The 27,754-nt window shown below is 35.6% G+C and overlaps 1 protein-coding gene across 1 annotated transcript; it reads left to right on the forward strand.

The window, feature by feature from the left end:
* Positions 1-267: 267 nt before the first annotated feature.
* LOC127846918 (uncharacterized) lies at positions 268-27,688 on the forward strand. The gene is made up of 18 exons (XM_052378323.1): positions 268-428; positions 1,586-1,677; positions 6,376-6,466; positions 7,260-7,372; positions 7,676-7,812; positions 8,581-8,683; positions 10,426-10,589; positions 11,018-11,140; positions 12,299-12,407; positions 13,514-13,674; positions 18,063-18,167; positions 18,497-18,577; positions 19,795-19,915; positions 20,938-21,062; positions 24,280-24,346; positions 24,572-24,687; positions 25,579-25,696; positions 26,473-27,688. Exons 1-18 carry the CDS (start codon positions 412-414, stop codon positions 26,616-26,618), a joined length of 1,989 nt encoding a protein of 662 aa, XP_052234283.1. The 5' UTR covers positions 268-411; the 3' UTR covers positions 26,619-27,688.
* Positions 27,689-27,754: the final 66 nt, after the last annotated feature.

The following is a 27,754-nucleotide window of genomic DNA, read 5'->3' on the forward strand; positions in this document are numbered from 1 at the left end:
ATGGTGGTGTTGATGATGAAGAAGAACAAGAAGATGATGATACTGATGATGATGATGATGATGATGATGATGATGATGATGATGATGATGATGATGATGATGATGATGATGATGATGATGATGATGATGCGCAAATCTACACTCGTTTCACAATTTGTAACGTTTACCACTGTACTACAACGGTTTTATAAACCTTTGATTGAGTTTATCATTTTTGTTTTGAACATTGTAGATAATTCTATAATAAATCAACACCAGCAATACACTGATCAAAGTTTGGTTGATAATCGCCATTACGGATTTCAAATAATTGACTCAAGTATGACGATTTGCTTCTCAATTGTAGTCAGTATTTTCCGTTACAGTTCGGTCGTTTACGGAAGATAAGAACCTCACATTAAGCGAGAAAGTATGGCCGCACAAATAAGGTATGTTGATGTAATATATGACACCTGTTGTATACTATAATATTATCAATAGATCGAAAACGATATTATTAATTTTAAGTTTTAATGATAGTGTAATCTTTATAAAGTGATAAAGACAAATTGTTTGTGTGTAAAATTCCCATGTGACCACAATTTTAAAGAAACTTTACCGTTCATAACATTAAAAATATCACTGTTCGGAAAAAAAAAACATGCTGCATTGTATTTGATTGTAGAGTGTACATTTTATTCATTCATTCAATATGCCGTTTTTTATTTAACTGTTTTAAAAAGTATGTTATTGCCTTTTTTCCGAACTTGTTTGTGTTTTGGTTACATTATTATCCCGTCGTGTTCTATTTAACATGAAGAAACATTTTAAGCCTTATTGTTAATGTTGTCCATGTATTTTTGCGAAGACAACCTTAATCATTACACTGACTATACAATGACAATGACTATAACAAGAACAATTACAACCACCACCATAATAACAACAATTACCACTGCGACCACCAAGACCTCCATCATCAACCTCCACCAATACCACCACAATCACCACCAGCAGGAGCATCACCACAAACCAACACCACCACCAATATGCCACCACGAAAAACAAGCAATACCACAACCGATACCCCATACTACAAACTACACACTACCCCATACTACAGTATAAAAACCACCATAAAATTGATGCCAAACTAACATTTGCCAAAAATATATGAATGCATGCCACAAACCGCCGTGATGTGCGTGTTGACTGAAATAGTGGTTTAATCAGCATTCACAACACCAAAAAACTTTTTCCCAAGAAAACTGTTTAATGATTTTAAAACCCAATAAATATTGTTTACACAGCAAACAACAAACATAGTATAATCGTCCAAATAAAAGTGTGAGCAGTTTAAACTAACCAATTAAAGCAAGTGTGTTGTTATTTGTGTCGTTTTCTGAGAAAACTGGGCATAATGCATGTGCTTAAAGTGTCATCCCAGATTAGCCTGTGCAGTCCGCACAGGCTTATCAGGGACGACACTTTCCGCCTTAACTTGATTTTCGGTAAGGAGGGACTTCCTTGAAACCAAAAATACCATCACTTTACGCACATGCATTAGGCCCTGTTTTCTCATAACGCGGCTCATTTATTCTTTCAGAATCTCGATCTTGTTTTGCGCTGTATGTGTGCTGCAGACGTACGGACAGTTAGACACATCGGTGTGTACCGGCTTCGATCCTTCCCCAAACGGTATGTGCCCTTATTACAAACCTTAATTTTAATAGGAAAAAAGTACTTGGATATCATTCTGATATGCGTTTTTAAGACCCTGACTTAAGGTTTACCAATGTCAGGGACACATTAAGAACTTTAAGACCCAGGGAAACATTTAGCACGTTAAGACCAAGGGACACATTGAGCACGTTAAGACCCAGGGACACATTGAGCACGTTAAGACCAAGGGACACATAGAGCACGTTAAGACCAAGGAACACATTCAGCAAGTTAAGACCCAGGGATATTTTGAGCACGTTAAGAACCAGGGACAAATTCAGCACGTTAAGACCAAGGGACACATTGATCAAGTTAAGAACCAGTGAAAAATACAATGTAAAACGCATGGACATATTGAGCACGTTAAGACCCAGGGATATATTTAGCACGTTAAGACTCAGGGACATATTGAGCACGTTAAGACCCAGGGACATATTGAGCACGTTAAGACCCAGGGACATATTGAGCACGTTAAGACCCAGGGACATATTGAGCACGTTAAGACCCAGGGACATATTGAGCACGTTAAGACCCATGGACACATTGAGCACGTGAAGGCCCAGGGACAAATTCAGCACGTTAAGACCCATGGACACATTAGGCAAGTTTAGACCCAGGGACACATTGAGCACGTTAAGACCCAGGGATACATTGAGCACGTTAAAACCCAGGGACACATTGAGCACGTGAAGACCCAGGGACAAATTCAGCACGTTAAGACCCAGGGACGCATTAAGCAAGTTTAGACCCAGGGACACATTGAGAACGTTAAGACCCTGGGACACATTAAGCACGTTAATACACAGGGACACATTGGGCACGTTAAGACCCAGGGACATATTGAGAACGCTAAGACCCAAGGATATATTGCGCACGTTAAGACACAGGGGTATATTGAGCACGTTAAGACCCAGGGACATATTGAGAACGTTAAGACCCAGGGGCATATTTAGAACGTTAAGACCCAGGGGTATATTGAGCACGTTAAGACCCAGGGACAAACTGAGAACGTTTAGACCCATGGACGTATTGAGAACTTTAAGACCCAGGGATATATTGAGCACGTTAAGACCCAGGAACATATTGAGCACGTTCAGACCAAGGGGTATATTGCGCATGTTAAGACCCAGAGACACTTTGAGCACGTTAAGACCCAAGGTTATATTGCGCACGTTAAGAATCATGGACATATTGAGAACGTTAAGACCCAGGGATATATTGAGCACGTTAAGACCCAGGGTCATATTGAGCACGTTAAGACCCAGGGATATATTGCGCGCGTTCAGACCCAAGGATATATTGCGCACGTTAAGACTCAGGGACACATTGAGAACGTTAAGACCTTGGGACATTTTGAGGACGTTAAGACCCAGGGACATATTGAGCACGTTAAGACCCAGGGACACAATGCGCACGTTAAGACCCAGATAAATATTGAGAACGTTAAGACCCAGGGACATATGAGGACGTTATGACCTAGATACATATTGAGAACGTTAAAACCCACGGACATATTGAGAACGTTAAGATCCAGGGACATATTGAGCACGTTAAAACCCAGGGGTATATTGCGCACGTTAAGACCCAGGTACATATTGAGAACGTTAAGACCCAGGGACATATGAGGACGTTAAGACCCATGGACATATTGCGCACGTTAAGTCTCATGGACACATTGAGAACGTTAAAACCAAGGGACATATTGAGGACGTTAAGACCCAGGGACATATTGAGCACGTTAAGACCCAGGGACATATTGAGAAGGTTAAGACCCAGGGACACAATGCGCACGTTAAGACCCAGGTACACATTGAGCACGTTAGGACACAGGGACATATTGAGAACGTTAAGACCCAGGGACACATTGAGGACGTTAAGGCCCAGTGACACATTGAACACGTTAAGACCCAGGGATACCTTGAGGACGTTAAGTCCAAGGGACTCATTGAACACGTTCAGACACAGGGACATATTGAACACGTTAAGACCCGTGGATATATTTCGCACGTTAAGACCCAATGACATATTGAGCACGTTAAGACCCAGGGACATATTGAGAACGTTAAGACACAGGGACATATTGAGAACGTTAAGACCCCGGGATATATTGAGCACGTTAAGACCCAAGGACATATTGAGCACGTTAAGACACAGGGACATATTGAGAACTTTAAGACCCAGTGACATAGTGAGAACGTTAAGACCCAGGGACACATTGAACACGTTAAGACCCAGGGAAACATTGAGGACGTTAAGACCCAGGGACACATTGAACACGTTAAGACCCAGGGACACATTGAGAACGTTAAGACCAATGGACACATAGAACACGTTAAGACACAGGGACACATTTAACACGTTAAGACCCAGGGACACAATGCGCACTTTAAGACCCAGGTGCACATTCAGCACGTTAAGACTCAGGGACATAGTGAGGACGTTTTTAGACCCAGGGACACATTGAGCAAGTTAAGACCTATGGACACATTGAACACGTTTAGATCCAGGGACACATTGAGCACGTTAAGACCCAGGGACATATTGAGCACGTTTAGACACAGGGACACATTGAACACGTTTAGACCCAGGGACATTTTGAACACGTTTAGACCCAAGGACATATTGAGCACGTTTAGACCCAGGGATATATTGAGCACGTTAAGATCCAGGGACACATTGAACACGTTTAGTCCTAGGGACACATTGAGCACGTTAAGACCCAGGGACATATTGAGTACGTTAAGACCCAGGGACACATTGAACACGTTTAGACCCAGGGACACACTGAGCACGTTAAGACCAAGGGACATATTGAGCACGTTAAGACCCAGGGACACATTGAACACGTTTAGACCCAGGGACATATTGAACACGTTTAGACCCAAGGACATATTGAGCACGTTAAGATCCAGGGACATATTGAGCACGTTAAAACCCAGGGGTATATTGCGCACGTTAAGACCCAGGTACACATTGAGCACGTTAAGACCCAGGGACATATTGAGTACGTTAAGACCCAGGGACACATTGAACACGTTTAGACCCAGGGACACACTGAGCACGTTAAGACCAAGGGACATATTGAGCACGTTAAGACCCAGGGATACATTGAACACGTTAAGACCCAGGGACATATTGAACACGTTTATACCCAGAGACTTATTGAGAACGTTAAGGCCGAGGGACGTATTGAGCACGTTTAGACCCAGGACACATTGAGCAAGTTAAGAAACAGGGACACATTTAACTTGTTAAGACCCAAGGACATATTTTGTACGTTAAGACCCATCGACACATTGAGTACTTAAGACCCAGGAACACACTGAGCACGTAAGGACACGGGGATACATTGAGGACATAAGACCCAGGGCCACATTGAGCAAGTTAAGACCCAGGGACATATTGAGCACGTTAAAACACATGGGCACCCTGATCACGTTAAAACCCAGGGGCATATTGGGCAAGTAAAGACCAAGGGATATATTGAGCACGTTGAGACACAGGGAAACATTGAGCAAGTTAAGACCCAGGGACACATTGGGGAAGTTAGGACCCAGGGACACATTTAGTACGTAAGACCCAGGGACACATTGGGACCTAAGGGGAACATTTAGCGTGTTTAGACCTAGAGTCGTCTTTGGAAGTCTATTGTATCTCGCAATATCGCTATTACCCAGCTAACTCGACCCAGAAGTCTTATGTGGCCGAAGATCATTTAGAAATGTTTGTGAATCCATATTCAATCGATGCGCAATATACACACGAGGTTTTGAAAGCCATCGCCTGAAATTACATATACGTTATACCAGGCAGATCTAAGCATATTGTCATATTTCAGATCTTTTCGGGGCTTTTTACAGTCATAAAGTTACACAAGTTTCGTATTATGGATAAAATACCGAGTATTTCATGTGTACTGAATGATAGTCAGTTTGGAAAGTTGCTGTTCTGTGGTGAGAAACGAGGGACCAGAAGGATACGTTGACCACCGATCAAACTTAAATTTGCCATTGGAGAGTATCGAACTCGGGTCGCCGAAGTGAGCGCGCGTTGACCAAAGATTGTGCTACCCAGACAGCCCTAGGAAAATGTGTGACAGATAAACATGAACTTTTAAGCATTGTAAAGGGTATACAATTTATAAAGGCAGAGGAAATATCAATGAACATTTCACATGACAGTTAATACGAAAGGTGATACAAGTGACCTAGTAAGGTGCAACAAAATTTAAAACACAAAAGGACATGTTAAAATCAATATGTAAAACATCTTAAGTCGATAGACAAAATAAATATAAGGATGTGCTATGGGTCCGAGTCTAGCGTTCAGGTAATAAAGAAGAAGCGACATTAAGATTGATTAAAAAAAATTAGTTTGTAAGAAGAGTTAACAAAATTAAAATTTCACGGAGCAAAAATGATAACAACGCGCATAGACGTTGCTATTAAGTTGCAATTTCAATTTCATTATTTGAACCGTAGAACACATGCGTGTCCAAAGGAAAACTTTGCTGCTGAAATAAATCAGCCAATATTATGACAATGAATTTTGATAATAAGGTTGAATCTGCTAAATGCTATTTTTATTGCGTATTTCCTATAAGTCTTTCTAACATACGTACATAATATAAGTTTAAATATTACATTTAATTGTATTGTGTTTTGTAACCTTCAGATCCCGCGTTTCCAACACTGCCAAACAGTTTTGAAGTGCATGAAGAGGTCAATATTAAAAATAGACAATTTACGTCGGACTATCACATGTGGTAAGTTCGGATTTATTCGGCTATATTCATTCAGGCTCATGTATTGAATACGATCGTGTTTGACAGATCATGTGGTTAGTTCGGATATATTCGGTGATATTCGAATAGGTTTGTTTAAAAAGTTAGTTGTTCTTGATTGATGAAGGAGTTATATGTTGATGATATGCAAATAAAATCGGGTACAATATTGATTTCGTTCACATGCAAAAACGTAATTTAGGATATGCTCAAAAGCAAATGTGTACACAAATGTAACAAAGCAGAATTCATCGTTAAAGTAACATTACTACTCAAAATCAACGAAAATTTCGTACAATATTTCGTAAAATATAGCTAAACAAAGCTAAACAATTAAAAAGCATTGTTTCTTATGGCCATTGTCGGAATTTCTACGCCAGATGTGGTCTGGTAAACTAGATGTTTGCGGATACAAAAATGCTCGTTTTTATTATGGTTTTAACATGGTACAATTTTAGGGTTCGTGTGTCGTATCAATATATATATGCGCAGGAAATTAACATTGAATTTATTGTGGTCACAAATAAATAAAAACGAGCATTTTGTATCTAAAAATATATGTAATCATACCACATCTAGCGTTAAAATTGTGGCTATTGCTATAAGGAACACTGATTGTTTAGGTGTTTTACTTTATTTTACGAAATACTTTACGAAATTTTCGTTGATTTTGAGCGTTATAGAGACTTCAAGGAAGAAGTGGTAATAACTATTGAAATAACGTTATATAATATAATTTATTTTAATCAAGAATACTCTTATTTGAATTTTGAAGGTACGATTACAACAACAGTATCGTAGCCATGCATATGGAAAGTGCCGGTGTTCGAACTGCCGTCATTTACAACTTCAATACCAGGCAGTCCATAACGACGGATAGGGACACGCGTATGCTTTGTTTTTGTTACTCATGTTTGGTTGCTTAATTACTTATATGCTTGCCTTTTACTTTTTTAGGGCTGAAGTAATGCAATTTAATCAAATGTAATTGCTTTCTTGCATGAATGTATGTATACTTGATGATTACCTAATCGACTTAACATACTGATTATTTAACTGTTTCCAACTAAGGCACTTAAGTTTATTTTTGTTCGCTAAGGTTTCATAAGAGTTTCTTGAAACAATTTCTGCGCACTTTCAGTTTTGAACATGTGCGTGCACTGCATTTATAAACCCATCTTAACATTTCAGACTTATGTACCGTACGCCCCCTAGATATTAACATTCCACAGTTTAGAATATTTGGAACAATGGTTAACGGTGTCCCAACACTCCTGAACCCAAACCAAATGCTTCGGTTCCACGATGGAGCTGTGCGGAATAAATATGTAAGACAGATTCAAAATTGACCACTTATAAAAACATCTTAAAAGTGTGTTGGTAGAGCTATTTTTTTATTATTGACCAATAAAACGTATTTTATTGTTTTCATTATATTTTAATATTAAAATTGGTATTTTGTGATGATGACGATGATGATGATGATGATGATGATGATGATTATGATGATTATGATGATGATGATGATTATTATTATTATGATTATGATTATTATGATGATGATGATTATGATGATGATGATGATGATGATGATGATGATGATGATGATGATGATGATGATGATGATGATGATGATGGTAATGGTGATGGTGATAATGATAACGGTGATTATGATGACGATGACGATGATGATGATGATGATGATGATTATGATGATGATGATGATGATGATGATGATGATGATGATGATGATGATGATGATTATGATGATGGTGATGATGATGATGATGATGATGATGATGATGATGATGATGATGATGATGATGATGATTATGATGAAGAAGAAGAAGATGATGATGATGATGATGATGATGATGATGATGATGATGATGATGATGATGATGATGATGATGATGATGATGATGGTGATGATGATGATGATACTGATGATGATGATGATGATGATGATGATGATGATGATCATCATCATCATCATCATCATCAGCAGCAGCAGCAGCAGCAGCAGCAGCAACGAAGACAACGACGACGACGATTATGACTATGATAATGACGATTATTATTGTTTCATTTATAAGATTAACCAGACAAGTATTCGAGGCATATTATGCGACTGGTGGAGCTCGTGTTACTATGACGATTCGTTGAAGAGAACTATGAGAGTGGATTGGTACTATTCTGGTAAGCGCGTTAAATTAATATAAATAATCAAAGCGCTGAAGTCACTGTAGTGTGCGCATAGTTTTTTTTTCGCGGTTGTATTGTTTTTCGGCAGGCATTTCCAAACCAGGTCTAAATGGAAACTTACTTATATACGTATCCCGAATAAGCAAGCTTTTGGATAATACCGCTTTCTGCTGGTACAAAGAAAGTTGACCCAGTTGATTGAAACTGCCATTAATGGTAAGTTTACCACCTTAACGTTAGCGGTACTGGGAAATAACACGTGTATTGTACGTTACTAAGAGCAAGGTGCGCGAATAAAAGAAAACCGCGGCTAACGCGGTGATTTTGAAAACTCGGTTAAAAAATCCAAAGTCACCTTATAATCGCGATTTTTGTGAAAAGTTTAATCAATTAATTAGTAAAATATTCACAAAATATTACTAGGAGTTGCATCTTTACAAAATTTAATAGTCTTATAAAAAAAAGATAAAACTATAGTCGAGGAATGTATCGAATTGATTGAAGGGTGAACAGTTTCACTTAAAAGTGAAAACATGTAAACTATACACAACAGCAAAGAACGTACAATATATATTTAAATATAACTTAATAAAATAGTGATGGAATATTGAAGTCGACCTACCCCCTATTCATAAGCTTCAAAATTACATTTGCGAACAGATACACGTGAGGTTGTTGCAGTAAACCATGAAGAAATTTTAATTAGGACATGTAATTCACTGAATTACTGTTTTGGGAGCTAGCGCCCCACACACATGCTTATTAACCCATTTATGCCTTGTGGACTCTCCCATCTTTCAAAGATGGATCAATTTATTTTCAAAATTAGGGATGTCTAGCATATTTATTTCTATATTTAGAACAATTCTTACAGAAATTCCTTTAAGCAAACAGCGTAGACCCAGATGAGACGCCGCATCATGCGGCGTCTCATCTGGGTTTACGCTGTTTGCAATGTCCTTTTTTCAGGACGCTAGGCATGAATGGGTTAAATTAATACTCAAGCGTTGTGTGGCTAAATTAGTTTCCCATACCGATTTGATATATATTCTGTAATAAACCTAACACAGACTGGAGAGGGGAAATTGCAGAGGACAAATAAACAATACATACGTAGTAATGCAAACACTACCCGATAAATCATGTCAGCTTTGTTTGTTCCGAGGGATTATTAGAGTATTCCAAAGTCTAGCGCAACCCGGGTCAGATATATTACCTAACGTTTCAAAATACTGAATACTTTGCGTCCGATTGTGTTGTGTTGATTAACCTCATTGTGTCTAGGCGACCAACATTTAATTCATACAATGTTATTTTTAGCAAAAGATATTTTCGGACAGTGTTTTTATTCTTATTTTTAAAGAAAATTCATACCGTCTAGTTGACAAAAAGATGTATTTTTATAAAAACATGTAATCACATTTTAACAAGGCTACGTTTTAGAAGATATTTTTTAGCTCATCTTCTTCAAAAAGAGCTATATTTGGAAAATGTTTTTAAAGAGTTATTTAACATGTGTGTTCTGAGCTCAACATAACTGTCGTCAGTGCTTTTTATGTCCTGTTTTTGCCTTGTTATTTGCTTTTTAACGCTAGTTTGATGAAGCGTTGTTGGTTTGAGAAGAGCTATTTGTAGAAAAACGCTTGATAAATTAACAACAATTTTATATCATCAGTGCTCAATGTTTTTTGTTTGGCATTTGTTTAACTAAGATATCAGGGTTTGATATTTAACAGCCGCTAGTTGGACGACTTCAACACTCAACCAGGGGGTTCCGGTGAGGGCGTTTGTCGTAGGCAAAGTCAACATAACACCCGGGAAACCGCGAAGCTTCAACCACATGTACGAATTCTCAGACTTCAAAATTAGTTTAAACAACGGAGGTCGCAATCTTTTAATGGTAAAATGCAAAGATATACGTTGTTTTAGTTTTTCGGTTGATATTGTTGGTGTAATCATAAGTGATGTTGTTGCTAGTTGTTTGTTTTAGTGATGTGTTTATTTTTAAATGACGCATACTATATTTGAATATGTTGTAATTTGACAGATGACAGTGAGTACTTGAAAATTGCAAATGATAATTGTTCGCAGTGTGTTTTTTTTTTCGAAACGTAGATGCCGTTGTAACAAAAGTATGAACACAGGTTGTTTTTTATTTTTATTTTTTTCCAGAAATTCATATCAAAATTATAACAACCACTGAAACTTAGAAACGTTCACTATTTTTGAGGTTTGACATGTTTGAGATCGATTTAACTTGTGACCTATAAAGGGCGCTTTTGTTTCACGAAGATAAATTTTATAGTGAAGCGTAACCATCTATTTTAGACCCCGGTGCATGCGTACTGTGGAGGACAAAAAAGTTTCAAGCCTTTGCCCAACCCGACGTCAGCGTTCCATTTCACTGCTGAGATCGTGAACCCTTACACTAACACTATTGATGGAATAACGGTTGGTTCGGGTTACAATACACTTAGTTCAATAAAGAAGACACCGGTAGTCCGTTGTGTCAATGCGATAACAAATACAATTAGCGCAGAATTTTGGAAAAAGAGACTAAGAGGCCCATACGATAAAACGTTTTTAAAAGTATTCTTATATGAATTTGATTTAAAATAGGCTTATAAGCATATGGGTCTTGTTCTGAGAAAACTGCGCATAATGCATGTGCGTGAAGTGTCGTCCCAGATTAGCCTGTGCACAGGCTAATCAGGGACGACACTTTCCGCTTAAACTAGATTTTCGGTAAAAAGGGACTTACTTAAAACAACAAAATACCATTAAAGCGGAAAGTGTCGTCCATGATTAGCCTGTGCGGACTGCACAGGCTTCTCTGGGACGACACTTTACGCACATGCAATTTGCCCAATTTTCACAGATCACGACACAAAGCATTCGCTCGTTCGTTCGTCCGTTCATTAATTAAATTATTTATCTATCTATCGCCTGAATATATTATTTATAGATATGAACGTCTTTCAAGTCATAAAAAAATAGTTTAACCTCGATGAAAAAATCTTTCTCTGACTGGAGTTTAACTCCTTTGAGTTCAAACAAGCATACTTCTTGTTAAATACACTTTAAAGGGATCTTTTCACGGTTTGGTAAATTGACAAAATTGAAAAAAGTTGTTCCAGATTCGCAAATTTTTGTTTTAGTTTTGATATTTGTGAGGAAACAGTATTACTGAACATTTACCATGGTCTAATATAGCCAATATATGCATCTTTTGACGATTTAAAAACCTAAAAATTATAAAGCGTTGCAACGCGAAACGATTGAATAATTTGGAGAGTTCTGTTGTTGTTAAATTTTGTGAAATTACGAAGATTGCTGATATAATGCATAAAATACTTTGGCCATGTATGCTTGGCAGAATAGCCGAGCGGGCTCACGCGTTTTTACTCCAGGTTACTCCTGGACTCCGGGGGTCACTGGTTCGAGTCCACGTGCGGCTACTTTTTTTCCTATTTTAAATTTTATTCTTGATTTTTTACTGGAGCTTTTAAGATCCAATGTTTACATTTATCAATATAAAGCATTTAATGACTTATTTCAAAACATGCCAAAAACTGTGAAAAGGCCCCTTTAAATACGACCTATATGCAGGAACATTTCAACGACGAGCTGCAACTTGGAAGATACGATTATATTTCCACTACCGCCCTACCATACGGCTTATCGTCCCCGTTGACGGAAATCCATGATTTTTCCACAGGTAAGGGCACGAATATTATAAGTGATGAGCCGTATTTAAAGAATTTATATAAATCATAAATATATCAAATTTACCAAAGCGGTTTTTAGGACAAAATATTGTTGTTGAAATACATCTTATCGACGGTTAATGCGGTATAATAATTTCAAAACTGATGTTTCGTTTTTAAGTTCCAGTATTCATTAAATGTTATGCTGAATACTTCTTTTCTGGGGGGCTTTAACCGCTCATTAAAATATTAATTTTAATAAAAAGTGGTCACCGGAGACACGCTGGGTAGGGCTGGAAAATTACTAGTAGTTAAATCTTAAATAATTAAATGTACTTGATGAAGCACCGCTAAACGCATAAAAACACTTTCGAATACTGGACTGTTTTGTCACAAATTTTCACTGACGCAGGCGATATTTGCTGATGTTAGTTCGAATCCCACCAGAGACGTGTATCGAAAACAATATATCTGTGCGTTTTCTTCTTTTTTATTTATGATTTCATCAATTTAACATCGTTATTTGTTAAATATCTACTGAAATGAAAGCAATTTGCATTGTTTAAAAAATACATATAGTGTGAAATACCGTCGATATGTGGTCTCGATTTTGGTATCTAACTCGGATATCTGATAAAAAAAACAAGAGAGAATCGTCAAAAATATAAATTTCTTCACACATTGTGATTTACAAAAAGAGATTTAAAAAATCGTGTTGTGGATTCTATTTCTAATTAAATTTATTTTTAGGCAATTCGTATGCCTTTAAATAACATAAAGACTCACATTTAACGAAAAAAATGGTAATTTTTTATTAATATTGAACGCTCAGTTGAGTGATGAACATATTTTCCATATGTTTGTATTGATGATTCACAGCAAAAAAACACACACTATTTTAGTCAACCTGTTTCGTGCTGCTATATAATACATGTCAACCTGAACCTGACCCAGGAAACGGACTCGAGAGCGTTTATATAAGCCTAAGGCTTTCGATGCAATCGAGCTAAAATAAAAAGGTGTAAACTATAAAGCTGAACTATATCAATAGTTGGCAGAAATACATCCGATTTCACCCTTTCGTTAACCTGAATGTTGTTGTGTTTGTTCAAAACAGGTGTAGCGTACATCACAGATAGAAAGCGTGGTAACTGCACAGCCGTGCCTATTGAATCGTTGATGTTTGACGTCAAAAACGTCGACGGTTCGCACGTCAGGATCCGAACGTCAAAAGAATTCTTCTACTTCGATAACACGACATACATTTACGAGGGACAGGTAATACTTGACGTCACGATTGAAATATTATGTCAGCTTTAACAAATAAAAAAAAGGGGCATTATTATACTGTTACTCCTACGGAGTGTTTGTAGGCTTTTGGAAACTTTGAAAAAATAAAAGTAATAAACGGTATGAAACGGCGAAAAAATACCTGTCTCAGCATGGATGTCGCCATCCTGTTTGTCACGTTCTTAATGTCTTTAAGCCTTAATTTGTCAGTCAGCATTCCGCTGAAACATGACTGGCATGTATGTGCCCCGACCCGGGATCGAAATTTCAACGCAAGCGCCTTATCCACTGGGCTACGGAAGCACGTGATTACCCCACTGAGTATGATATTACAGTAATTATTAGGTGAAATCAAATTTAGAAAATGATGGAGAATATTTCATGACGTCGCGACTTACAAAGGCAGTCCACGGTATGATCCGTGTATAAGCTATCATCGTTAAGAACAGAAAATACGAAATAAAATTACAATTTTATATTAAATTTAAAAATAAGGCCACAACAAATTGATTAAATTTTCGACGGATTCACCGCACCTAAAAATCTTAACACGAAATAAAACTATTTTTATTTTGCGCCTATTTATTAAATGATTAAGTTTTATTTTACGGCATAGACTGTTATAACGCGTTGTGTTATTAGTTTAAACCTATTTATTTTAGCTCGATTGCATAGAAAGTAATTCCTACTTATTTGAAATGCTCTCGAGTCCGTTCCCGGGCCTAGAACCAGTACTTGGTGTCAATATGAGAGATCGAAAGAACGCTCCCACAGCGGGGATCGAACCCGTGACCTCCCGGTCGCTAAGCGGACACCATATCCATTACACCACGGCGACCTTTGTGTTATTAGATTGGTTTATGGTAAAAACAAATGGCAGCGTTCGTCTGTATTGTCATGTCGGCTAAAGACACAAATGAAAATGTTATTTTTTTCCCCGGAGCAATGAGTAATTGCATCAAAGATGATTTGAGTTATTTTATAATTTCAACCGGATCTACATCAGGATGTGAAATGTCGCCGGTATGCGTACGATTGGTAAAAATCTGCAAATAAACTTGTTGGTATTGATTAAGTTAAAATACAAGATTAGTATTGATGCAAATCATCGAAGGGCGTCGGGAATTTCAGTGTAAAGGCACTCTATGAAGTTACATGGAACGATTTTGTAAATGTAAATATCAATATATCGGTCGATTATTTTAAACAAAATAGAAAATGATACTGGTATAACCATTATCTATAATTTTGTGTTATAACCCCCAAATAACCATTATTTATGATGTTGTGTTATAACCCCCAAATAACCATTATCTATGATTTTGTGTTGTAACCCCCAAATATTTCTTAGTTCATTTTATTTACATTGGTTTCCTTTTTTTACTGGCATCCGTGTGCAGTTTTCATTAATGGAACAGAACTGTGTAGGTTTTAAAAAATCTGCTTCATCTTGTAAGCGTAATTTCATATTTTTCTCAACTTCAAGGGGAGATGATCCTGAACTTATTCTTACGTTGCTCATTTACGATAGGGGTTGAGTACTCAATGATATGAAAACACAGTAAAAGTTTGAAAAAATGAATGAAATCTGTAAATTGCATCAAGAAGCTGCATTTCACAATACTTTGAAATTCAGTAAAAGATCATAATAGATTTATTGCTCCGATATTCATCATTTTCAATAGGGTTCGAGTAATACTGATATAAAAACACTTAACAAGTTTGGAAAGATTCAGACGATAGTTGTAAAATCTTTAAAACACGTGGAAATTGTTTATTTTGTCAAATTTAATAGAAAAAAATTCTGGACTTATTGTCCCGATGTTACTCATTTTAAATGAGGTAAAAATGCTCATTGATATGAAGACTTTGTAAGTTTGGAAAGAATCTGGTGAAAAATGTTGACATAATCACCTAACCAAGCAGTTTTTTACTTTTATTTTTAAATACAAAGAGACATAATTCTGGACGTATGGTCCGTTATTGCTCATATAGAGTTTGGGTTGGGTCCTCAATGATAAAAAAAAATTTGTGCAAGTTTGGGAAAAAACAATCGGATGAAAATTTTGGACTTCGAACAACGATTTCAAAATTTCTCAAATTCTAAGGAAGATAACTATGGACGTAATGGCCGGATGATGCTAAAGGGTCCATACCACCTGGATAGTAATACGTGTCGCGCTTCGCGCTCTATATGTGGTTTTTAAAAAAAAACTCCGAGGAGTGCTTGACTCTAGGGAAACAGGTTGCTGGGACACAGCTCCTCCTTGATAAGCGGCTGCTTCCTTTATCGCAACTCATTGTTACAATCAATAATACATGTCGCGCTTCGCGCTCTATATGTGGTAGGGATAGTACTTAGGGCCTATGATAGACAACCATAAAAATACATGGATAATAGATGTGTTGTTTGCATTTATTCGTTAATATAAAACACGTGTATTTTTTAAATAAGATATTTAAGTGATGTAAGAAATTTTAATTAACTTTGTCACCACGCGGGATCCATTAGTTTTAATAAAAATGTCCAATTGTTGTTAAATGGGTTTTAAGATGTCTACATAAATTAAAGCTTTATTATATTTATTAACCTGACTGAAAAAAATTGTCAGCCGCCGAACTGTTCCCAAATGAGCTATTCCGGCTGACATCTATTATGTACTGCTATTTGGTCAAGTTGTGTATAGCGATCGTTATTATATGTCTATTAATAAACTAATACATTGTACGTTTTCGTACCACTACGCCTTCCAATAAACTTTCTTGCGCGATAGATCGTCAAATATCGTACTACATTGATTCTCCACTAAATAAGCAAATTATAAAAACCACAAGATAAATATATTTTGATTATGTTTTGTTTTTATACAAAACCAGAAAGTTTCGCGTATTTGCCCAGTCCCTGTGATCTTTCCCCTGTGATCAGTTGTGGATCAGTTATTAATTAAAACAATTAGCTTTGCATTATTGGCAATAAATGTTGTGATAAATGTAATAGGCACAAATACAGTACTTATTTACAGTAATTTACACAAAAAATCACCACTATGCAAGATATTCTTAAATCAAAAACATATGCATTGATCCGTAAAATAACTTCTCCTCCCATAAGCGAAAAAAAATGCATTACATACTAGTCGCCGCTTTCCAGAGCGACGCCAAAAAAAACATAAAATGCAAATGAGAGTCGCCGTTGAACTGGACAAAAAATGTCGAGAATAATATAAATTGTACGAGCCACCTATCTACTAGTTCAAACTGTTGAGGACTAACTGCAAGGTGTACAGTATGCCCCCAAAACATGAATTAAACGTACGAAAGTGAACAAACTTTCTTGACCTTAACAACTGTTGTTTTTTCCTTTACAAAACTTAAACTTCTCATTTCTAATTTTAACAGTGCTAAAATAACAAAAGTAATGCATCGAGTATTGTATAATACCATAAGCTATGATATTTAGAACTTATACAAATTCGAGATAGTTCAGTGTTTTTTGCCCAAAATTACAGCCTCTTACAGGCTGTGTCCAAATTGCAAATTGTAAAAAAAGCTGTTTCCAAAAAGTAGCTTTTTTTCTTTAAAAAAGTCGCACCGAAATTTCAAAAAAATAAGTCAAATTCTTTAAATAAACTCAAGTGAGTTTATCATACAGTAGTTTAATGCCCAAGCACTTTATAATATACATTTTAAAAAGCAATTAAACATGCACTTATTAACAATTGGTATACTGTTATCTATAATCATAATGAATTAATATTCCCAAACTCATGGTTTATCGAACGTTATCCCCAACCAAAAAGGCACAGGCTGTAAAATATGACGCTAAGAAAAATCACTGCTTATGCTTGATATTTATTGTATTATTTATTCTTTCATGTAATTAAACCATCATTGACAGAAAACCACAACCTGGTGTGAGTAAGCAGAACAGCTATTAGAGACTTGTTGATTTATTTTAACAAACATTTGATAAGGGCTTAAACTCAATTATTACTTCTTAATGATATTGTACTGGTGTTTTGCAGATATCATGCATTTATTTGGCAAAGTATATCAATTTACATAGACAATATATGTATTTTTTTATTTTTCGCTTTGCGCTCGTCTGCGATTTCACAAAAAATAGACTAAAAATGAAATTATTTTTATTTCGCTCGCTCGCTCCATTTTTGGGAAGCAAACATCCGTAGAACAAATCTTCAATTTGTTGTGGCCTAATAGTGTATCAGCCATTATCTCTAGATGTGTAATGGCGACAAGGATTTGATACGAGTTGTGCTCGAAAGCGGACAAATCTCCGTGCGAAGTTAATGTCGCACAAGCAGGGATGACGATGAGATGGAAACATACATATTAATAATTATCTCCCTTTACAGCGAGTAATACGGGACGTACTTTGCGATGTTTGGATCGCCCAGAGAACCGATTGGCCCCTACCCGGTGCTGGCATCAACTCCACATGGGAATGGGCCTTTGCGACGGTGAGCCACCAATATGAATCGGAGGTTCCCAAAACTCAAAGAGCAAGAATTGGTTGTTTTTGGAAAGTCGAAGTCCATCCGTGAATCGGCCTTTGCGACATTAAGTCAGTAACGTTAATCGGTGATTTCCGTTAACTCACAAAGTTAAATCGGTAGTTTCCGAAATCATACGAACTTACAAGTATCAGACATTATTCCAAAATGTTATACATGTATATTCAAGATCACTCAAATCAATGTGTTTTACGTTACTTTCGTATTTTTTAAATCTCTATTTTTGCCTTTTTTATGGTATCAGCGTTTAAATTTGTCTGAAATACATATTTCAGCCGCAGTACTCGGAAAACCTCGCCAATCAGTTACAGTTCGCCAATCCTATCCAGCTTTATATTGACGGAGGACCCAACAGCGTAAGTGTCATAATCACGTCTTCGTTGTTGTTGATAATGGTGTTATTGTTTATGTTTTAAGAAACACAATGGTTGTAGACTTACTCCGGAACTTGGTAGACTTTGACAACCATATTAATCTAGGGCATGGGGTGGGGGTAACAAACCAACCTGGCCCTTTAAATCCCAATAATCATTCAAATTAAACATTAAGTGGCAAGTTTTGTTTGCATTTAAGGATAAGATGGTGTTTTTAATAAAGTTATTGAAATCTGGATAAGATCTATTATGGCGCAATAGACGATCGTCTAAACAGAATATTTTCTCATATTCAAATTGTTTGCTTGCTAAATATTTCAACTAGCTAATTATTGTTACCGTAAATTTTCATGTTGTTGTTAACACGACCAAGCACTAAATTTTAAAGTTCAAAGCAATAATACACTATTTCAATGGCATAATAATATGATAAAATGTTCGTGGAATGTTTAACAAAATATATATCTAAACTAACTTAAAGACTACCATAAATCAAATGTTTTTTTACTTAAATAAAACGAAAAAGTGTACGCCATTACCGACATGTTAGGACGTATTTATTGCAAAACAATTTGTTTGTCTATATGTCATATTAACAAAACTGCATTCAAAATTGGGGATTTGCCAACACTGTAATGTCTTTTTGACTTAAATAAGTTTTTTATTTAACAAACGAAAAGCAATTGCATTTTCTCAAAACACTTATTTCGTATACTGTCTTATGTAGATGTACTCTCTTTTATTTATAAATGTTTTTATTTCTTTTTTTTTATATTAGAAGAATCGTATAAACCTGCTGCAAAGGCACAATTATCAAGTAAAGAGAGTGAATTGAATTGTGACAAATATATGCATTTATTGTAGACGTAGTAATAGGCTAAAAGCAGTACAAGTAATAGGTTTTTAATAGATAACCCTTTACATTTTGGTGCTCTAAAATGCGATTTACATTAATTTTTAAGTTATTACTTGTGGTGAAGTTTCAAACCAAACCACCCTTAACATTAACGTTAACACAATTAGTATGCAATATTCAAAATATATCTAAGCATTTTTTATTTTTTAATTCTCACCTTATACATGTACTGCAAAACCAGTCCATTTTAAATACAGTTTTTAAAATAAATATACAGTTTGGTTAATTATAAATGTTCGGAAAATTGTTCGGAATGCACTAACAATTTTCTGTTGTTTTAAAGGGAATTCAGTTCTTCTACAACATTTATGACTACGATGAAAGACGACCAAGCATTTGGTCTTACGACATTTCAACCTGTTACAACTACAAGTCAAGACAAGATTTCAGCTATTTGATTGGGGGTAAGTAATTGAAATACTTGAAACGCGGGAGGTAATTGCAACAACCGAATCGATAATACGCTAAGAGTGCATTAAAAATATCTATTTCTATTTCAACTTTTTACAATTACACACTCAGACGGGATTGTTATTTTTAATGTATTTGTAAGCAGCTTATATCACATTTTTAACACGGCAGGTAATTGCAACAGCCTTTTGTTCAGGGTATGTAATTCGAATATTCAAAACACGGTAGGAAATTGTAAAAGCAGAAAAGATCATATACGTGAAATACGTTGGAATAGTCATTTGCCCGTTGGAATGTCGACGTGTAACAATCACACGTCCTGGTGGAATTGTTATTTGTAATTCATTTGTAAGTAATTTAAATACTATTCTAACGCGGGAGGATAATGTAACTGAAGACACGATAAGTAAAGAGATGTTATTCGGAATTACCATTGACCCAATTGAAATTCTACGTCTTAAAACGAACATTTTTAGCTATTTTCTTGGGGATAATTTAAATATTTTAAAAGAGGAATGTACGATGTAATCATTTTTATTCAGAGAGTAAAGTTGAACTGCCATTTAAATAATTGACGATATCATATTTCACCTTGTTTAATATAACTGCAATTAATATCATACTTATATTTTTTTCTTATACCTTATGTAAAACGGAGTTGAAATGGGCCTATACAAAATAATTAATAAATAACATTGGTTAACAAGTTTCAATTCTTTTTTTTTTCAAAACATCATTATATTTTATATTTTAATTTTCACGAACTAGCAAACGAATAAATAAGTATTGATAATCAATTAAATACAGCTCAGATGTGTAAAGTGGGCTCTTATCTGAGCGATTTTGTTGTAAAATTAGTAACAAATCTATTCTTTTTTTTCGTTCATCACTATTGCCCTCGATATCACCACAACAACAAGTATCATCTTCGCTACTATAATCATCAACGTCATCGTCGTGGACAGGGTATTTAGACCATAGATTGATCCTTTATTACAATCTCATGCACTTCCAGGAAACTACGACACCCTTGTGGCCGGAAACTTGGAGAACTTCCGGTATGCCAATCTGCGCGCCCTTGTCAAGGCCGGAACTGTCAATGGACTGACGCTTTCTTCGCTTCGAATATACAATATTCAGGTATGCGTTTGTTGTTTTCATATACATTATAGGAGGATACATGTGGCACTTTCGGGCAACAATGCCCAAATAGTTGGGAACATAGTGTTGTTGGTGCTATTGACAATTAGATACTAACGAATATTCGGTCTTTTCGTAACTATGAAGTTGTCTCCCATTCGGGTAGGTATCACGAGTATCCCGGGTAAAAAGCAGTCCGTCTAAAATGCGTATATGACTCATATCCGCGGGTATGACCGAAAAGTGCGGATATGGACGATTCTAACACGGCACGTGACTTGTTTTCTATAGACAAAGAAGGAAATCAAGCGTGGGTTATTCTGCAATAACTTATGGGCGGAGCTTATACACTGAAAGCACGCGCTGTAGCTTAACAAAACATGCCGATACATTTTCCACCAGCGTAATAATCCGGTATTTTATGATTGAAAGTCACGTGACAAAATACTACGCTATGAACAGAAATGCGTAAACTTGACCCAATTTCCCACGGTGTTCGTCTGCTGCTTCGATACTGAAATGGCTGAAGTTCGAATCGGAGTTGTTGTCTTGTAGATTCAACACTCTTGCGTTAATTTAAAGAGTACAATGAAAACATGTTAGTTTACGCAAGTTGTTGTTCTTAGTTAACCAAACGTGAGAAATACAATGGGTTTTTTCCATCCAGTTTGGCTGTTATTGAGGGCGGAGATCTGATCGACAGAACAGCCGAAAGCTATTTTTATGGGCGGAGCTTCACATAAAATAGTATGCAAGAAAAATAAGATACATTCTATAAATCTTTAGTAAAAATCGTGTTAGAATCGAAATAATTCGTGTACGTTATAGTTTGTGGTCGAATAACCCACGGCCGGAAGTTTAGATGCGTGGTTTCAAATCACTCGTGCTTCGCACTTGTGATTTAATCCCTACGCATCTAAACTTCCGGCCGTGGGTTATTCGACAACAAACTATAACGTACACGAATTATTTCTTAAATATAAGCAATATCGACACTTTTTCTGCAATGTTTATTTCAATGTTTAATGAAAAATACACAATATGTATTAAATATAAAAGGAAAAATATCTTATATTTGATTGTTACTATATATTATAGTTTATTGATACGTAAAAATGTGCACGTTATTCTATTTATTCAAATGAACACAGGATATCGTAGTGCTACATTTAAATGTTTCAAGAATGATTATAACCATTATAGTTGCGCTGTTATTGAAAAGCATTGCATGTCCCGGCAAAATTTTAGATTTTTCGTTAATATTTCAACAGTTCATATTCAATATCCCGATAAGTTAAAGGGATCTTTTCACGTTTTGGTAAATTGACAAAATTGAAAAAAGTTGTTTCAGATTCGCAATTTTTCGGTTTAGTTATGATATTTGTGAGGAAACAGTATTACTGAACATTTACCATGGTCTAATATAGCCATTATCTATCTTTTGACGATTTTAAAACCTAAAAATTAAAGCGTTGCAACGCGAAACGATTGAATAATTTGGAGAGTTCTGTTGTTGTCGTTAAATTTTGTGACACTACGAAGATTGCTTTTATAAGGTATAAACTACGTCTCCTATGTATGTTCGGCGGAATAGCCGAGAGGGTATAAGCGTTTTTACTTCAGGACCTCGGCAGGACTCCAGGGGTCACTGGTTCGTAACCTGCTCCGGCAAAGTTTTTTTCCTTTTTTATATTTTATTCTTTATTTTTTACTGCAGCTTTTACGATCAAATGTTTACATTTATCAATAGAAAGCATTTAATGAATAACTTCAGAACATGCCAAAATCTGTGAAAAGGCCCCTTTAAAATACGAAGCCTATATGTTTAAGATAAATATTACAGCTGTTACATTCACTTATAAAACATAATATTTTCAGTAGAATTTTTTTTTCGGTCACAGAGTTTGGACCGATTCGTCTCAAAAATGGTCGGAACAGACGCGAATATACGCCGTTGGAAACCAAGTTTGCTATCATCCAAGCTTTTCTTGTACATGAGTCTTTAGGCAATTTATGTAATGTTACTTTTTTTGAAAATTTACCGATTATACCGCTAAAATTTTGTCATTTAACGATGGAACAGTAGTATTTCCCCCATTGTTTTCCTTAAGACCGGAAGTAGGTATACATACCCGCACGAACGACAACTCTGTCAAGACGGAATTCCGAAAATCGGAAGACATTGTTGAACTAAAGATTTTCGCTGGGATAATGACGTCATTTTGTCAAAAATTACGTCATTTCACAGTTAAAAGTGAAAATTATCGATAATTTTAACTGTTAATTTTCACAGTTTGAAACAGTTAAATTATCAGTTTTCATTCACTGATATTTCTCAAAAAACCACCGGAAAGCATAAAATAAATAGTAGCAATCAAATATAAGATATTTTTACCTTGCATAAAGTTATTATAGCACTGCAATTTACAAATATAGATCCTTTATTGGATAAACCACATTCGTCGATTTTATCATATTCGCGCATTTGAAATCATCATTTATTTTCAAATAAAAAATGCCACTTGAAACAGTGACATTTCAGACAATATTAACTGCATTCATAACATTCAGTATATTTAAATAAATTCAACATTTTGTATTCAAATAAAGAAATATAAACAGGGAAAAGTAACAACATTAATTACTTGTGGTCTGGCGATAAATACTTTACTATTTTCTAAAGCATATTGTATATCTGAATACTAAAGTTTGAGACGACATCAAGAATAATAATACATTCAGTATATTATATAAACATTATGTAATCTTATAAAACAAGACATATGTGGTGTTGGCGTTGTTATATTGTTTGTGGTGTGTAGCCCTAAAACAAACTTTCTGCCACTTCGTCATGTTCGCGGATATGAATTTAATGTTGGAAAAATGATAATGTCTATTAAATTGTTATATTTTGAGACAATACTAACATATATAACACATACTGTGTATTTTTTTATTAAACATCGAAATAAACATTGCAGAAAAAGTGTCGATATTGCCTGTATTCGTCCATATCCGCACTTTTCGGTCATATCCGCGGATATGAGTCATATACGCATTTTAGACGGACCGCTTTTTACCCGGGATACTCGTGATACCTACCCGAATGGAGACAACTTCTTAGTTACGAAAATCCCGAATAGGTATTGACGAATGAGCACGATACTCATGACAACTTCTATTACGTTGATGGCGTTTTATTTGTTAAATTTTCCAGGCCGACAAAAACACGGGCACATCGATCTCCGTAACCTTCACATTGCTTGATAAAGCCCCGAATGTCGGCAAGTATTTTATTAATTTTAAGCATTCAAGTGGACGATAAGGAATTATCTCGGAAATTTAAGTTGATATTTCGCTTTTCCAAACGAAGAAAGCCGGAATCGGAATTATTACGCAACTGAAGTAAAATATCATACTGTGGCAAAGTAGAACTGTCGATATATTGAAACTTCAAGTATAAAATTGGTATCTCTCCATAACTGTGTATGTGTCTCTGACGTCATCAGGTGATGTTACCAAGCCTGTTCAAGAGAATGACCTCTCAACCGTTGCTAACGCCATCAGCAATACCATCAACAGTGGACAGATGATTGTTACAATGAAGGACCCATCGACGAATCAAGTAATAGTTATAGAATGAGAAAGCTGAATTTGATAATGACCAATAAACAGGATTGATATGTCTGATGCGCATGATAATAAATGATAATAAATTGCCATGCATCAGAACCAAAAGATACTGCACAATTGTATTATTGGCATCATATCACAACCAAACAAATGGTCTTTGAAATGTATATGATATTTCCAATACTGCAATCAGTATTGTGACTTATTTTTTGTTTTGTATTGGTTAGTTTGAAAATAGTGTCTGGAAAGATCACTGAGCATTATGTTGTTAAAGATTTATGGGTCTCTTAACAGGTAAAAAATGTATAAAAAAAAACACTAGCAAAACTTGTTTCTGAGTAACGAAGAAAAGCAGCGAAAAGGCTATATATGGTTCTTAAAGGGTTCGTCCAACGTTTTGGTAAATTGACAAAATGAAAAAAAGTTGTTTCAGAATCGCAAATTTTCGTTTTTGTTATGATTTTTTTGAGGAAATAGTAATACTGACCATTTACCATGCTCTTAAATATCCATTATATGCATCTTTTGACGATTTGAAAACCTGAAAATTATATAGCGTCATGCGACGCGAGACGATTGAATAATTTGGAAAGTTCTGTTGATGTAGTTATATTTTGGGAAACTACGAGGATTGCTTATATATTGGTAAAATACATCCGCTCTACGCATGAGCATGGATGGTCGAGTGGTCAAGGCGGGAGACTTTTTACTCCAGGACTCCAGGGGTCAGTGGTTCGAGCCCTATTGAGAGTTACTTTTTTTACCTTTTTTAAATTGTATTCTTGTTTTTTACTTGAGATTTTTAGGTCAAATGTTTAAATTTATCAATATAAAGCATTTAATGTCATAAAAAAGAGCCGTTCATAGTTTAAACGTTTTGCAGCCGGTCACTTTGACTGCCCAGATGAACAAATTGGTCCAAACGCAGAAAGTGACCAAAGTCCTGTACTATCGGAACAATGTGGTGACCGGACCGAAGACGTCCTCGGGATCGTCCGGAGGTTAGTTCGGAAATTTGCTTACTATAAATAGGTAGGGTCATTTCGAACAATAATAGGATATTCAATATTATCATCGGGAATTTCATAATTGCTTTACCTATGTCTATTTTTTGTATTCAAAATGAAACGATTTGTTTATAAGTGTTGTAAGACGAAAGTCGTTGATCAAATATGATTTCATCTGCACAGTACCGTCCCCAATTTGCGATTCATGTTATCTACATTTAAGTTATCTGTTAGAAGAAACGTGTGTCTATTTTAACTTCCGTGGACTGGCCTTTTTCTCTTCATGTGTTCTCGTGTTTTTTTTTCAATGTGCTAAAGACGTTGATGATTTCTATTTACTAAACACGTATCCATTTTGGGCACACTTTTGATCTGTCTGTTTTCATATATCGTATAAGGGTATATTTTTCGGTCGGCAAATGTTTCTATTTATAAATATATACGGTGCGATCATCGGATAAGGTTTATATTTATAAAACTAGTATCTCTTTTAGGTCCAAAAGTCGCTGTATCTTTTAAGTTGGCAACTAAATGTCAAACTGTAGGTGCACGTTTTATGTTAACGTTTCATGTTATAGGAATCGTTTCTAAGGTTTACTTATCGGAAAATGTTTTTATTTACAAAACTATAGTCTATTTTTTATTTTAAGGAACAACAGTCCATATTGATTTCTTTTATAGAAATAGCGTATTGGTTCATGTTCAATGGTTGGCAATTGATCTTCATATTTTAAAACGTGCTTTGTGTAAAAACTCGTGTCTATTTTCAGGTGCAATGGCCGGTATGGGCGTGGCTTTGCTGGTGGTGTTTTTCATTGGTGGAGTCCTCGTGATGTACTTCTTCTACCGGAAACAGGGTGGCGCATTCGGTCCAAAGAAATTTGACAATCAGGATATCACGGAGAGTTCCGATTAAAAATTTCATTACTTATTGAACGATTTGAAGCTTTTTAGATTGAAATTAATATATTTATAGATCGAAGCGAAATTATTTTAGATAGGCTAAAAGTGTATGTGTTTATATATATATTATAACAAGGAGCTATGCTTCCCCTATTTGCTTTGAATATTTCGAAAGGGTCGAATATATCTAATTGAAACAAGGTCTAACTGATTGTTAACATAGATAATCGATACCAGGACATTGAAATATATTTTCTGAAACGTGTTGAGGATTTAAAGTTTTATATAAAAAGAACAGGGCCTATGAACCGTGTAAATTCAAGTGTTGAAACCAAGTGTGAACGTAAAAAACTTATAATTTAAATGTTGTTAAGAAATTTTCCGTATTTCTAAATATAAATTCTACAGTTGCTTTACAGTTGCACAATAGCTTGTGAGGCTTCTGAAGTACATAGAGTAAGTGCACTGCAGTCGTGCCAAATGCATACTTATGTAAACAGTCCAATTTCATCAAGCGCTTTCAAAAATGCGAATAATGAAATGCATTTCTTATTAACGAACGAGTTTCCGATACAATACATGTGTTTTCATTACTACTGGCGCCCTTTTAATATGATGATGGAAGAGACGAACAAGAGGAAGGAGAAATAGCAGAAGTCGCGGCTTAAAGTGTTGCTGTTTGGTAGGTCTTCTTAATCTGTTGTGCTGACATTACACGATGATACATTATTTGAAACTGCTCCTCTTACTTAAACAGCGATTAATCTTTATGACAAATAGAAGATTGACCAATTATTAAATCGTAAATATTCGTTTATTGTCGGATGGAAGGACAACTTCGACGTACGTTTACGGATTAACACGATGTATAAGAAGATATGTTATCTACTGTTCGAGTTTAACGTTTAATTGTAATTTGATCTTATCACTGTTTGTAATGGTTTTAGTAAAATTTCATAGATGGTATGTACATCTATGTGGACATGACTCCAAAGTACGTAGTATCGGTCAATATTTATAATCCATGTACATGTATTCATATCAGCAAAAAAGGAAGAATTTGATAATAAATCTACAAGTATTGTCTTTGTACATTTATATAGAATACACTTGCATCAATTGAATACATGTATGAGATAAGTAATACAA

This window comes from Dreissena polymorpha, chromosome 10 (assembly GCF_020536995.1).
Source record: "Dreissena polymorpha isolate Duluth1 chromosome 10, UMN_Dpol_1.0, whole genome shotgun sequence".
Classification (NCBI taxonomy): domain Eukaryota; kingdom Metazoa; phylum Mollusca; class Bivalvia; order Myida; family Dreissenidae; genus Dreissena; species Dreissena polymorpha.